Source organism: Oncorhynchus mykiss, chromosome 23, assembly GCF_013265735.2.
Source record: "Oncorhynchus mykiss isolate Arlee chromosome 23, USDA_OmykA_1.1, whole genome shotgun sequence".
In the NCBI taxonomy this organism is placed as follows: domain Eukaryota; kingdom Metazoa; phylum Chordata; class Actinopteri; order Salmoniformes; family Salmonidae; genus Oncorhynchus; species Oncorhynchus mykiss.
In genome coordinates this window covers 27,849,910-27,864,695 of record NC_048587.1, presented here as the reverse complement: position 1 = coordinate 27,864,695, position 14,786 = coordinate 27,849,910, and the positions used below count along the sequence as shown (strand labels likewise).

General features: G+C 41.3%; 2 protein-coding genes across 4 annotated transcripts in view; both read left to right on the top strand.

Moving 5' to 3' along the window:
* LOC110502525 (regulator of G-protein signaling 7) overlaps positions 1-4,604 on the top strand; it is a 123,334-nt gene extending 118,730 nt beyond the window's left edge. For all 3 annotated transcript variants that reach the window (XM_021580600.2, XM_021580599.2, XM_036960074.1), the window contains 2 exons: positions 3,458-3,494; positions 3,920-4,604. In XM_021580600.2, coding sequence (XP_021436275.1) covers positions 3,458-3,478 — 21 coding nt within the window. In that variant the 3' untranslated portion in view covers positions 3,479-3,494; positions 3,920-4,604. The remainder of the gene's footprint in view (positions 1-3,457; positions 3,495-3,919) is intronic.
* Positions 4,605-5,389: 785 nt separating this feature from the next.
* On the top strand, positions 5,390-14,592 carry LOC110502526 (gremlin-2). Its single transcript, XM_021580601.2, has 2 exons — positions 5,390-6,200; positions 13,294-14,592. The coding sequence occupies exon 2, from the start codon at positions 13,295-13,297 to the stop codon at positions 13,847-13,849; it is 555 nt and encodes a 184-aa protein (XP_021436276.2). The 5' UTR covers positions 5,390-6,200; position 13,294; the 3' UTR covers positions 13,850-14,592.
* Positions 14,593-14,786: the final 194 nt, after the last annotated feature.

The window sequence follows — 14,786 nt, the reverse complement described above, 5'->3', positions numbered from 1 at the left end:
AGCTCCATCACAACCCTGTGACTCTCGGATCAATTCAGTATCTATAAATGAATTCTCTGAGATTCCTTACATATTGCAACTGAGATCCTTTATAGCAAAGACACAGATAGCCAGACAGCATTGGCTATAAATTATCGTTCAGCTTTGTCTCCTAAACTATGTTCTTATCTCGCTCTCAGGACCATAAAACAAAACCTCATCAACAGGCATATATCAAATACACCCCTACTTGACAAGATCACAGAGACACAGTGACTGGCACACAGACATTGTGGAGCCAAGCGATAATTGGTTCCCCCTCAATCATCCCTTAAACATGGTTTAAAAGATATGTTTACATATGAAGACAAGCTTGACCTCTCCCCTCTCTGCGCCACAAGTAACGGAAACCTTGACAGAGAACAGATATCTGCAAATGGCCACCACTATAGTACAACAAGATGCATTCTGATGGGAAGTAACTCATCAAGCATATAATGAAAATAAAACATATTATCTATGTTACCCAACTATTCTGATTATTCCCCAACAAGTGGCCATACCTATTATGGCCATACCTATTCAAGGTCCTTGGTAAATTTAACTTTCGTTTGTCAACTGGGTTATGACTTTATACCATAAACCGCAAGCTAAGATCACCACTAATGGCATGATGTCAGCCACATTCCCACTCTTCAGAGGTAGTAGACAGGGCTGTTCACTTTCCCCACTCCTTTTTGTGCTAGCCACAGAATCCCTCGCAGAGGCCATAATAACGGATCCTGGCCTAAAGGGCTTTCAGGTAGGCCAGATAATGCACAAGGTCTCATTGTTCTTAGACAACATTATTTTGTTCCTCCCTGACCCGACCGGATCCCTCTCAAAACTACAATAGCTTTTGGGTACATACAGCTCTATGTCAGGTTACAAAGTCAACATGGACAAAAGTGAAATACTTCCACTGACTCGCTTTGACTATAGCATCTGTGAGAAAACAGGTCCTTTCAGTGGTTCAAATATCTAGGAATCACAGTTGATAATTACTTAAGAAATTTGTACAAGCTTAACTACTGTCTTGGGTCAGAAGGTGGTGGATGACTTGAATAGATGGATAGATCTGCCTCTTACATTATTTGGGAGAATTAGCTGAATTAAGATGAACGTTCTGCCTAAGATGAGGAATAACTCCAACATCAAATGTACAGAAATCACCCTGTCACTGCAAGAAAATATGTCGCATTGACATGGAAGGAAATCAGATTCCCCTCTCCCAATTACAAGATGGCTCTCTGAAATGAATAACAATATTCCTATGGAGAAGATTACCTATGCTTTAAGAAATAAATTCAACAACTAAAAATAGGACAACACTTCCTGGACTATCTGGAAACTCTTCCATTGGGGTTGGTGAATGTGAGCTTGTAGATCGATGTAGCTATTGTCTCTTTGTAATTTACTGTTTGTATTGCTTTGTGAATATGTTAGTCTCTCTTGTCATTTGTCATATTTAGTCATTATTAGTATTATTACTATTCTAATTTAATTTTGTAATTTGTCATTGTTTTAATTTAGTTTTTATTTTGGGGGGTAGGGAGGATTGACTTAACTTTTGTTGTAGTACTTATTACTCTTGCTGTATTGTAATGTTCTGTTGTTGAATAATTGAAGAACCCCCCCAAATAAAAATAATAATAATGATGCTCAAATTGAAAATCATTAAACTAAATAATGAGGATTTCTATCAGCCTAATCAAGGTGTAAATTATATCTCACATTCCAGTGTATAATGGCGGGAGCTGCTTGTGGATTTGACAGCTCTAAAGCAGTTCCAACACCATCGAAACATCAGATGTCGGCTAAAGCGGATCTAATTGAATCCGGCCCTAAAGAGATTTGTTCCTTTTGAACAGAATTATTGTGTTTCATTTGAGAAAAGTGCCTATATATTTCACGATTAACTGATTGATAAGACATTTAATAATGAAAACAATAATTTTGCAACAATGGTAGTTAGACATTCACCATTACATTTCAAGAGCTAGATGCAATAAGAGCACAAGTACACTACCATTCAAAAGTTTGGGGTCACTTACAAATGTCCTTGTTTTTAAAAGAAAAGCACATTTCTTGCCCATTAAAATAACATCAAATTGATCAGAAATACAGTGTAGACATTGTTAATGTTGTAAATGACTATTTTAGCTGGAAACGGAATATTTTTTTATGGAATATCTACGTAGGCGTACAGAGGCCCATTATCAGCAACCATCATTCCTGTGTTCCAATTCTGATTAGCGCTAGTTTGTGCTGTTCTGTGAAGGGAGTAGTACACAGCGTTGTACGAGATCTTCAGTTTCCTGGCAATTTCTCACATGAAATAGCCTTAATTTCTCAGAACAAGAATAGACTGACAAGCTTCAGAAGAAAGGTCTTTGTTTCTGACAATTTTGAGCCTGTAATCGAACCCACAAATGCTGATGCTCCAGATACTCAACTAGTCTAAAGAAGGACAGTTTTATTGCTTCTTTAATCAGAACAACAGTTTTCAGCTGTACTAACATATTTGCAAAAGGGTTTTCTAATGATCAATTAGCCTTTTAAAATGATAAACTTGGATTAACTAACACAACATGCCAGGAGTGATGGTTTCCGACAATTGGCCTCTGTACGCCTATCTAAATATTCCATTAAAAATCAGCCGTTTTCAGCTACAATAGTCATTTACAACATTAACAACTGTAATTTTTGATCAATTTGATGATATTTTAATGGACTTTTCTTTCAAAAACAAGGACATTTCTAAGTGACCCCAAACTTTTGAACGTCAGTGTATATTTGGACATGACCTATTAATATTGTTTTTATACAGTAGACGGGTTGGCTGTAAACGTCACGAAAATTATGCACGTGCATCGCTGTGGCCGGAAGGCGTGCATTGATATGATTCTGAACCGTCAGATAGCTAGCAACAATTACAAGAAGCTGCCATGTGGGGTATCATAGGTAGCTAGTTTCAGCTCGTATCTTGTTATTGATACCATGTCTTGTTTTAAGGTGTTTTGATTGATGTCATGTCTATGCTAATATGGCAAAAATTCGGAAGCTAACTAACCAACAACTATAACGATGTATTTCAGAGAAAAAATTTGTTTTGTGCAAAAAAGTTTGGAGATTAAACATAGTTTACATGTTGTCAACAGTCTAAACCAACCCTGTCTGTTTTGCCCCATAGTTGCACAAATCTCAGTTTTGTGGAGAACAACCAACCCGTCTAGTCTTGTGAAGTCACGTTTTATTAATGGAGGTTGCTACAAAATGCTGCATTTGATGAGTTATCTCTTCTGAGAGTTAGATGAGTCAGCTGAGCTGTTTCAGGACAGAGGCATGTGACCTCTCCTGCATGTCTCAAATTTTGGCCTCTGAAACCAACCTGCCAAAATGTCCTCCCTCATTCTGTGTTCTCTCCTTGTCCCCACAGAAAAGTAAGAACTTGTTTTGAAGGATTTTGCTTCCAGGTAATAATGCCAAAGCTCTGTGCCGAGTGTTACAGTAAATTGCATGTGGTTGCTCACCTCACTTACTGTCATCCTGTGTTTTCCCTCACATTAGTGCATTAATAAATCTCTTGATAGCTCTTGATGTAAACTGTATTAATTGACTCAGGATTCATTGATTCAGGAACCTACAGCATGTCTGACATCACATAACACAGTATGATGCCAAATCAAGTTGTACACTTGATGCCCATAGGATGTCAGTATAACCCAGACATTCCCTCACACACACTTCCATATTCCAAACTGGTAGAACTCTTACACCCTCTGCTGACATACAGTATGACTTTTCCACACGCTAAGATTACAGAATGGTGTCAGGATGGATATATGATTACATTTTCTACTGTATCTTCTCAATCCCTATCCTCTTCTTCTTCTGACAGGGGAAACCCCTTACATAAAAGAGGCTGACCAGTCTTGTGCCATCATGCTAAAACATAGCCACTCTCGGATATAGAGGAGGACCATATCATTTCTACGTCATCGCCGTTTGCTTTCCACTCAGACGATGAGCGGGACAGTACATCAGATGTTGCATGTCCAAGGAGAAGACTTGTTATTCCTTTTACCTGATCTATGTCTACTATTGGAAAGGAGAGGCATTTGGAGACTTTTACAAATATTGGGGCTGGATAATGCCTTTCCAGAAAGTCAGTGTCCAGTTACTTACACCATATCTGATGGACATGTATGTCCCTCTCCAGCTGAGCTAATAATGTCAGAAATTTTTTAAAAATGAAGGAAACGTGAGCTTAACAGTAAATTCTATTCAAAATATCATCACTATACAGTACTCGATCTGTAATCACAGATACTTTGGTCACGCTAAGGGAAGTGTTGTGCGGTATGCATAAATGTAAATTGTTATGTTCATTTTGCATTGATTTTTATTGCACTACAATAATTAGCACAGTTTTCATTACACTTGTAAAGTCACATTTGAGCTGTAAGAAAAGGTGTTTTCTGTCTTATGTAAAACGTAATTCTTTGTTACTCTCTCCTGCATTTATTTTTATACCATATTTAAAGACACTTAAAAATGTATTAAAGTTGTCCCTTTATCTGTTTTCACTGTCCTGGTAATGAATCAATACATTTTGTACTGGCCAGCAAAGAGTAGATGTACACACTGATCTGGGGTCATTGTAATAGATCATTATTAATCTCTCTCTGCTCTGTCTGCTGAGGGGACAGACTGTCATCTGCAGTTTTAGTTGTTACAGCTAGATGGTGGTAGATTTAACAGAGCAGTAGCTCGTTTTCTATTATTTTACTGTAATTTAAGGGAATACGTTTTATGTTTACAACAAATTATGCTTTGCTTGATTTTGTTCAAATGTGTTATTTGTCAAAAAAATGTAGACATTTCCTATACTGTACAAAAAGTAAGGCTTCATTCTAATACAATATTCAAAGTTTCACCAACCATAACCTTTAGGCCACTCAGTATATTTTAGGCCACTCAGTATATTTAAGCAATGAGAAACCATGACTAAAGACATTAGTCAAAGTATGGACAAAGACCGAGGCCTGAATTCTGCTGCTGTAGTGTCGTGCCATTCTCTACTGGTATGATGAAATGATGAAATAGTTATTGTTTGGCGAGTCTGACGCTCTTTTTTTTTGTAGACGTTTCAGATCTTTGATGGTGAATGACAGACAGTGTTTTTTGTCTTAGTTCCAGTGGTCAGAAATCAGAACCACACACATAATTGTCTTACTTCTGTATGCCTAAACCAAAGGAATGGGAATGGCAATTTCAAAGGGTCCTGTCGACGTATGGAGTATGGAGTCGACGCAGGAGTAAGACTGATTTATGGATTATGTGATTTCACACACCCAAAGAGAGCTCTGTATTGAAGACTTTCCAGTGGCACTGGAACACCCCTAATCATTTTACCCACCTCATGTTCAGGTGAGAAGAAAGGTGGATATATGGAAAGAGAGAGAGAGAGATGAGTATGAAAGTGAGCTAGAGACGAAGGGTAAGCCAGGGAGGAAATTGCGTGAAGGGGAAATGGTGGGAGAGCAAGAGGGATTTGGGGTATCAGACTAAGAGAGGGAGTAATAGAGGGAAGAAGGGAACCGGGAGGGAGAGAGCAAAAGACTGACGGGATTTCAAGACTGGAGAGTCAGCAGTGAGTATGTTTGTGGAAAGAGGAGGGGGGATAAGTATTGAGAAAAAGAGGTAGGGAAGGGAGAGAGGTGAGGCTTGGTTTGATTCATGTTGTGATCAGAGCCAATAGAAAGCCCCCGTCTATGTCTAGGAGGAAGCAGAAGTGAGAGTCCAAACCCAGCAGGAGACATACAGAGACGCACAAACCTACAGACACAGAACTAGGATACACAGACATAGAAACCCATTGGCATGGAAAGAAAGATTACAGAGAAAGGTTAAGAGATAATGACATGTATTATTAGATAATATATATTTGAGATGGATATGAGATAGACATGGATTATTAATAAACTCAAAAATACAGACTCAGTGGAGAGAAACAGGACCACAGACCTTGGGACACGCAACTGACAATCCACCTCAGCAACCACTGCTGTTCCCATGGAAACCAATACCAGGATTCACTCTCCAGGACTGGTAAGGGTGGACAGCTACCCCTAACAGAGACAGGATCACCCCACTGTCCCGGGACACTGTGGCAAGAGGTACAGTCACTGTCTTTCTCCTTCAGGACATGCAGTGGTCCTTGGTGGCTGGTCAGATATTCAGGCTGGAGAGAGACAAGTATAGAGGGTGGGATTCAATCATAGGAATCATTTTCCTGAATGTTAATGGAGGTGAGAGCCGTCTGTGAGTTAATGGGTGTGTGGGTGATTGCTGATTTGGCTAATGAATGAAAGACCTTTAGTAAGCAATGATTTGATGTGGGTAGGTGTGAGAGGTATGGTAGCATTAAGGTAAGAATGTAACTTTGTGTCAAAGTGTAAATCCATCAGTGTGCATCTGTCTATTAGAGAGAGTGTGAATATGTGAGAGATGAATTATGTGTGTGACATGAGTGAATGTTGTGTGAGTAGCGAGCATGGCTTTTGATCTGACTCACCGCTCTGGTTACTGCTCCACCTAGCGTCACAGACTCTGATTTCCATGTGGCTCAGTTGGTAGAGCATGGTGCTTGCAATGCTATGGTTGAGGGTTCGATTCCCATGGGGGACCAGTGTGAAAATGTATCCACTCACTACTGTAAGTTGTTCTGGATAAGAGTGTCTGCTAAATGGCTGAAATGTCAATTCCAAAGAGGATTTTTAGGCAGGACACACATCTTTGTCCTGATATAAACCCTTCCCACACCCTTATTATATCCAATATAATTATATCCAAATCCAACAAGCTCCTTGTTCATTAAGCAATAAGGCACAAGAGGCAGTGCTGTATTATGAACACAGTCACAGGTAAATGGCGATGTTCGGCCCGATATTCAAGATGCAGCACTGCCTCTTGTAACTTATTGCTTAATTAATTCACGATACAGCACTGCCTCTTGTGCCTTATTGCTTAATTCATTCATGATACAGCACTGACCCTTGTGCCTTATTGCTTAATTCATTCATGATACAGCACTGCCCCTTGTGCCTTATTGCTTAATTCATTCATGATACAGCACTGCCTTATTGCTTAATTCATTCATGATACAGCACTGCCCCTTGTGCCTTATTGCTTAATTCATTCATGATACAGCACTGCCTCTTGTGCCTTATTGCTTAATTAATTCATGATACAGCACTGCCTTTCGTGCCTTTTTGCTTAATTAATTCATGATGCAGCACTGCCTCTCGTGCCTTATTTCTTTTATAAAACTGTTAACGACAAATACAAATAACAATGAATTACATATACTTTCATTCTTCCACGAGAAGATATAGTCCAGACGAAAATCTGGTTGTTAGTTATTTTGGTCATGTTGCTACAAATGATTTTTGCACAGTTGCTATGCAAAAGGACTGGTCATCAGCTCTAAACAAAATGTTCGCTGTGCAGGCTGGATAACGTTATTGTCATGTTTTAGCTAGCAAGCCAACTTCACCTAACTTAGTCACGTCAAACATTGAAACCTGAAGTGACAGTACACATTGACATTAGCTGTATATTTTGTTTGTTTGAGCTTTTTTTCTATTGGCATTTACTTGGATATGTCCATGATAATGACATTGATGCGTGATTTCACCTGGTTCATAAGAAGTTGTCTCGTCTAGTCTGGGCACTGTTTACTCAATGTATTGTAGCTACAGTGCTAGAAATTCTAAAGAGAAACATTGTTTCCGAGGTTGGACAGGCAGACAGCAAGTCTTCCATTAACCCCGCTCTACCAAACTAAATGCCAGGCTGGAGGCAAGGTGAAATAATGTGCGAGTAGTGATAAATACAAGAAATGATTTGGATGGCAATGTGAACATGATATTCTTATGGAGGAGCAGTGATCATTTTCAGATGGAACTGTTAGCAGCCATAGTGTGACTGTGACTTCCAATACAGCACGGTTGGGGAACGCTGCTTGTCCAATCAGTATCCAGGATCCAAACAACCAGATTTAAAATGCATATTAAATATACATTTCCAAACATACTCTCTGTTTTTAAAATTTAAACAATGCCTTGCCTTGTTGGAGTAGAGCAATTGATTCTCACTGAATCTCCCAAGTTTAATTTATTCAAATACCACCTTCTCTAGACTTGTAATCTGTATATTTTTTAACACTGTTTTTCTCACTTGCAGTGGAGGCTGCTTAGGGGAGGATGGCTCATAATAATGTCTGGAACGGAGCAAATGGAATGGCATCAAAACATGTTTGAGATGTATTTGATACCATTCCATCTATTCCGCTCCAGTCATTACCACGAGCCCATCCTCCCCAATTAAGGTGCCACCAACCTCCTGTGCTCACTTGACAGATTTAAGTTATCCAAACAGACACTGGTAGGGACTGTACAGGCCTGTCGTTGTGTGTTCAGCTCCAATTTAGGGTTGGTTATGTTATGCCGTGATTAACTCCCTCTAGGTGGGGAACACCCTTTCAATGATATTGTAGCGATCCTCGCTATATGAGCCACATTACAATTCCCACAATGCGGGTTAAACCCTATTGGTGCAATGCCTCTGGTGGTTTGTCTTTCATGCCAGTGACCCAGGTTCACTTCTCTGCCCTGCTGTTTGCTACAATATGTTGCTCTCATTCTGTGTGTACTGTACAGAGCAGGGTAAACATCTCCACCAATGCTGAGGGCAATGGAGTCCAAACTGCCTCTCCTAACTGTAATAGACCAGCATAGCATCTCTCAGCTGGTAGAAATTATGAAGATGGATTGTGGTGACAAATGGCTGTCCAAACAGCTCAGGGTCCCCTCATGGCATGTTGGCATTCGACACATTCACCCAAAGTTCTTCAAAATGGACGTTTTCACTTTTAATGAGCCGGAAGAGGCCAGTTTTGGGAAATACAAGCCACAAATTAAGATAATGACATGCTTGCACCTAATGTAATTGCTTTCATGTAAAAACACAGAGTTTTGTTTTCTGTGTGTGAGCTTTGGCCTGTTGAATTGAATACAATAATTGACGTGAGTTATCTGTCTATGAAACTTCCTGGCGCACCTAGCTATAATTATAGTCTGGCTCAGGCTTTGTTTTGGCCTGTCTTTTTGGGCCAGTTCTTGTCATTGGTAGCACTTTATTTCAGGGCCCATGTGTAAGGTACTGCTTTGAACTTATTGACAGAATACTTAGCGGATTGGATTATTGAAGGACCCTTGACCTGACATGGTTGATCTGCTCCAATAAAGGAACTATGTACTTTGGTGCAGACGGAATGTCCATCCAAGTGTTGCTGCCCACTGGAGTCAGTAAAGCTCAAGTTGCTATTGGCAATTCTTACTCTGGGAGATGGCTATCCCAGTTTTGTTTTTGGAGTCCAGTATTTGTAGACCCGAGGACTGAGACTGTTTATTCAAGCATATAGACCCTAGTATTTGTAATTGTGCAATAATAGCGTGGTCCAGTTTAGCTCTGTCTCACTGATAAAAACAAAAGCAATAGTCTCCCTCCGGCTCAGTCTCCATGATGATTAGTAAGCGAGAGAGAGAGAGAAAGAGAGTCAGGGGGTAGATGAGGGAGGCCTCAAGTACTAAAGTCAGGGCTAAAGAGTTTGTTTTGTTTTCCAACAGTCTCTCTGTACACTATCATTAACCCCCCTACTTCCACCCCAACTTCCAAACCACAATTTGTCTAGCTGGGAGAATGATGACGATAGCTGGCAGGGTCGGCTGTATCATACATAGACAAAGTTTGGAAGTGGGAAGGGACTGAAGCCGTGACTGTATAACATATGTCATCTGCTGTGTACACAGTCAGGATATCCCTCCAACCCCCAGGGCCTTGTAAGTCACCAGACCTGGGATAGTCTTATCTAATGAAGGGGAAATAGAGAGACAACACCTTCCAGGACTGAGTTCATACAATATGAACATTTTTAGGGCAAATTGCATTTGTTTAACTGGTGAATAAATTACAGAATTATGGATGGGGTTAAGACAATGAGATGCAGTGGGGACCAAAGGAAAAATCATGATTAGGTTTGACACTGTGTGGTCGAGTGTGTATGTGCATGTAGGACGTTTGTCTTCATGCTAGAGTTTAGCCAGACTCAGTCGTGTGTAACATAAATATCTTACTGACATCAACGCATAAATTACGTTTAAAAAAGCATTCTTCTCTGGATGACACTGAAGAGGTGAGGTTTGACTTCCCTTGTCCTTCTCATGACCACCATTATCCACAATACACCTTTCATTCAGTCTTCTCTAAACCTGCCACTACCATCCTGGTTCCTGGGTATACTGTACCTAGCCCTCCACCAACCTCATGGTTCCTGTGTATAGTGTACCTAGACCTCCACCAGCCTCATGGTTCCTGGGTATACTGTACCTAGCCCTCCACCAACCTCATGGTTCCTGTGTATAGTGTACCTAGACCTCCACCAGCCTCATGGTTCCTGGGTATACTGTACCTAGCCCTCCACCAACCTCATGGTTCCTGGGTATACTGTACCTAGCCCTCCACCAACCTCATGGTTCCTGGGTATACTGTACATAGCCCTCCACCAACCTCATGGTTCCTGGGTATACTGTACCTAGCCCTCCACCAACCTCATGGTTCCTGGGTATACTGTACCTAGACCTCCACCAGCCTCATGGTTCCTGGGTATACTGTACCTAGCCCTCCACCAACCTCATGGTTCCTGGGTATACTGTACCTAGCCCTCCACCAACCTCATGGTTCCTGGGTATACTGTACCTAGCCCTCCACCAACCTCATGGTTCCTGGGTATACTGTACCTAGCCCTCCACCAACCTCATGGTTCCTGGGTATACTGTACCTAGACCTCCACCAGCCTCATGGTTCCTGGGTATACTGTACCTAGCCCTCCACCAGCCTCATGGTTCCTGTGTATAGTGTACCTAGACCTCCACCAGCCTCAAAGTTCCTAGCCCTCCACCAGCCTCATGGTTCCTGGGTATACTGTTCCATACTTAATAACTCTCTGGTCAAAGACCCAGTAGACCCAGAGGGGAATGGGCAAGGTATATGCAAATGTAATATTGTAGTATTTACTATAGTTAGAAGTGTAGTGTAGTGTTTTGACAGACTGTAGTATTTTTGCGGACATTAGTGTAGTACTTACGGCAGTGCTTTTTATTTACAATAGTATTCTACAGTGTACTACAACATTTTATAGTAAGTACTACACATTATCAATGGATACTACAGTGTGTTGTATAGTATTCTACAGTATATGTTTCTATAGTAAGCACTCTAGTATTCTACCGTAAACTGTAGTATTACATTTTCATGTGGGACAGCAGCATAACATTTTATTACCACTTGATTTAGCCTACATCATCATCAATATTCAGTCTGATTGGCTGATACACACAGCTGAGAGAGGTAGAAAAACAGAGGAATATCACAATTAGTAAAATAAATTGAGCTAGCTAACTAGCAGATTTACATCAATCATCAACATCATTGCTCGGATGATAGCACACCCTCTTTTCCCAATGTCAATCATTTATTCAGGAGGCACTGCCACTAGCTTTTTACAATTTGTGATGATGAGTGAGAATTTCAAGATATAATTTCAAGATATGATGTTATGAATTTCAAGATATGCATTTCCTGATACTGTACCTAGCCCTCCAACCGGCCTCATGGTTCCTGTGTATAGTGTACCTAGCCCTCCACCAGCCTCATGGTTCCTGGGTATACTGTACCTAGCCCTCCACCAGCCTCATGGTTCCTGGGTAAACTGTACCTAGCCCTCCACCAGCCTCATGGTTCCTGGGTATACTGTACCTAGCCCTCCACCAGCCTCATGGTTCCTGGGTATACTGTACCTAGCCCTCCACCAGCCTCATGGTTCCTGGGTATACTGTACCTAGCCCTCCACCAGCCTCATGGTTCCTGTGTATAGTGTACCTAGACCTCCACCAGCCTCAAAGTTCCTAGCCCTCCACCAGCCTCATGGTTCCTGGGTATACTGTTCCATACTTAATTACTCTCTGGTCAAAGACCCAGTAGACCCAGCTGCTCAATAGATTACTGTGAACATTAGAACAGTTTCATTGAGACTGAGAGAGCTTAACAGGGTAGAGCGCCATGACCCAGGGTCAAGAGCAGAAACTAAACAGAGACAGAAACGCAAAGTGGATTATGATAAAGTCATTGTCCCCCGTCAAAATGTGTACAAGTCCAGGAAATGGAGAAGGGATGTAAAAGTCTTATAGGGAATAGGAACAGTCAATTACCTTGGGGCATTTTGGTCCACATTCAGAATTGTTACTTTATACTATCTATGCAATTCAAGAACAACATCTGTTGCAAAGATTCTTGAGTGATTGACAAATTGTACTGGCATTAACACTGACAGTTATGTACAGATACATACATACCAGTAATCCTCAGAGTCCCAACAAGGATATTCAACTTAAAGCATACTTTTCTCAACACAAAGTCAAATTCTAGAGAACGTTTCAGATGACATTGTGAATTGTGTGTGTGGTTGGTTGTGTATGTATGTTTTTGTGTGTGTGTGTATATGTATGTCTGTGTGTGTGTGTTTACGGGGGGGGGGGTTTCATCTCAGTCTCACATCTGTCAATCGGCAGTGTGGAGAGAGACAGAGACTTGCTAGGTCACTCTCAGTTCATTGTGCTCTATAGGGCTTGGTCACAGAGTGGGGATCTGGACCCACAGTGTAATGTTTCACTCCCCTAATAGCATTACGATTGGCCTGCTAATGCATGTTTACATATCTGGTGCATAGTTTATAACTAGAGTAAGCATCGCCTAATTATTTCATTAATTACGCCTGATTATTTTATTCAGTGTTTATTTCTGGATAAAGTTTTGTAGCTGAGAAGCACATATAAGTAATGACAAAGAGACATTGACAAATGGAGTTGCAGATGATAGATTGATCTCCTCAATGATGCCTGAAAGGCTAGACTGAAAAGGGCACGTTCACACACATACATAGGCTAAACACCAAAACATTCACACACTGACGGAGTGCTATTACACTGGAATAGATTAAGGATTGATAGATACCTAGTAGACCTAACCTCGCTACATTCTTAAACCAATAGATGCTGCTCACGGTAGATTCACTGCTTATACTGTGAAGGTACAAGGCTCAATCTTGGTTTAGTAGCATTGTTACTAATCTTTCTGTCTTCTCTTTCCCAGAATGTTTTGGAGAATCACTCTTCCAGTCCTACTGGCTGGGGTACTCTGCGTAGCCACAGAAACAAGGAAGCCCCGTCCCCAAGGCTCCATCCCCTCACCTTTCAAGACCAAAGGCAACCTGTCAGATCGTCAGCGCCTGTTGCCGCGGAAACCCGAAGTCCTTTCGTCAAGTCGGGAGGCCCTGGTGGTCACCGAGCGCCGGTACCTCCGACGTGACTGGTGCAAGACGCAACCCCTCCGCCAGACGGTGAGCGAGGAGGGCTGCCGAAGTCGTACGGTGGTCAACCGCTTCTGCTACGGCCAGTGTAACTCCTTCTACATCCCCCACCTCATGGGCCCCAGCTCAAATCGAGGCCCAGGGTCCAGCCGGAAAAACCACAACAAGGTCCAGGAGCCCTTCCAGTCCTGTTCCTTCTGCAGGCCACACCGCTTTACCCAGCTCACTGTTCAGCTGGACTGTCCGGGCCTGCAACCTACCTTTCGCCATCGCAAGGTACAGCGTGTCAAACAGTGTCGCTGTATGTCGGTGGACGTGACTGGCAACGGGAAACTGTGAGGAGTTCTTTGGAACCATACCATGACAGTCACCATGGATACTAATGTGACAGTGAAAGTGAACATTAACATGAACATGAATAGCATAGATATGACAGGGGACATGCTAGTACTTCTCCCTTATATTGGGTTATTCTGCATAATCACTTTGATTGGTCACACAAAATGAACCTGACAGGTACTGATAGTACAGAGTGACCCAGCTATAAGACCTTTGACTATATGGGCAGCTATGGTGAAAACTACAATGTGCAGACATAAATGGATGGATGCATAGCACAACACCAACTGAAGCGCAGACATGTTTCAGTTCAACGCAGTCAATCATATGAAACAACTGGGTCCTTCAACTCTTTATAAGCTCATACAGGTTGTGATATTACCTTACCTAGGGCCATGGACTGATGGCCCCTTTCATCTGACTGTTGGCTCTAGAAGGAACATACATATAAAACCACAAACACAAACAAGTTCTAGACTGAAAGTGGAGCTCTTAAGCTGGCTGTGTCATGTTTTACTCGGTTTACCTGGGGGAACTCTCCAGCCAATAAGGCTACGGACTGAGAGAAAGCCCCCATAGCCTGTCTAAGTTTCTGCCTTTTTAATTCAAGAGCCGCCTGTGAAATAATTCTGACAAACATCAAGCTAACCAGTAAAGAAATTATATTATTATATTATGTATAACTGTGGTACTATATAAGTATATGTCAAAAGATAAGACACTATAAATATATATACAATCTATTTCATGTGAAACATCTGTGTGGTCTGAATGTGAACAATGTTGTGGCATTGAAGGATATGGTTGACTAACAATGGTTGATAAGAATAGGCTCAACAACTTTACATTTTATTTTTCATTTTCATTTATTTAACTAGGCAAGTCAGTTAAGAACAAATTCTTATTTACCAGAAGGCAAAAGGCCTCCTTTTGCGGG

Bases quoted from the DNA above. Each gene is read 5' to 3' on its own strand.
- LOC110502526 (XM_021580601.2), top strand. From the start codon at position 13,295: ATGTTTTGGAGAATCACTCTTCCAGTCCTACTGGCTGGGGTACTCTGC.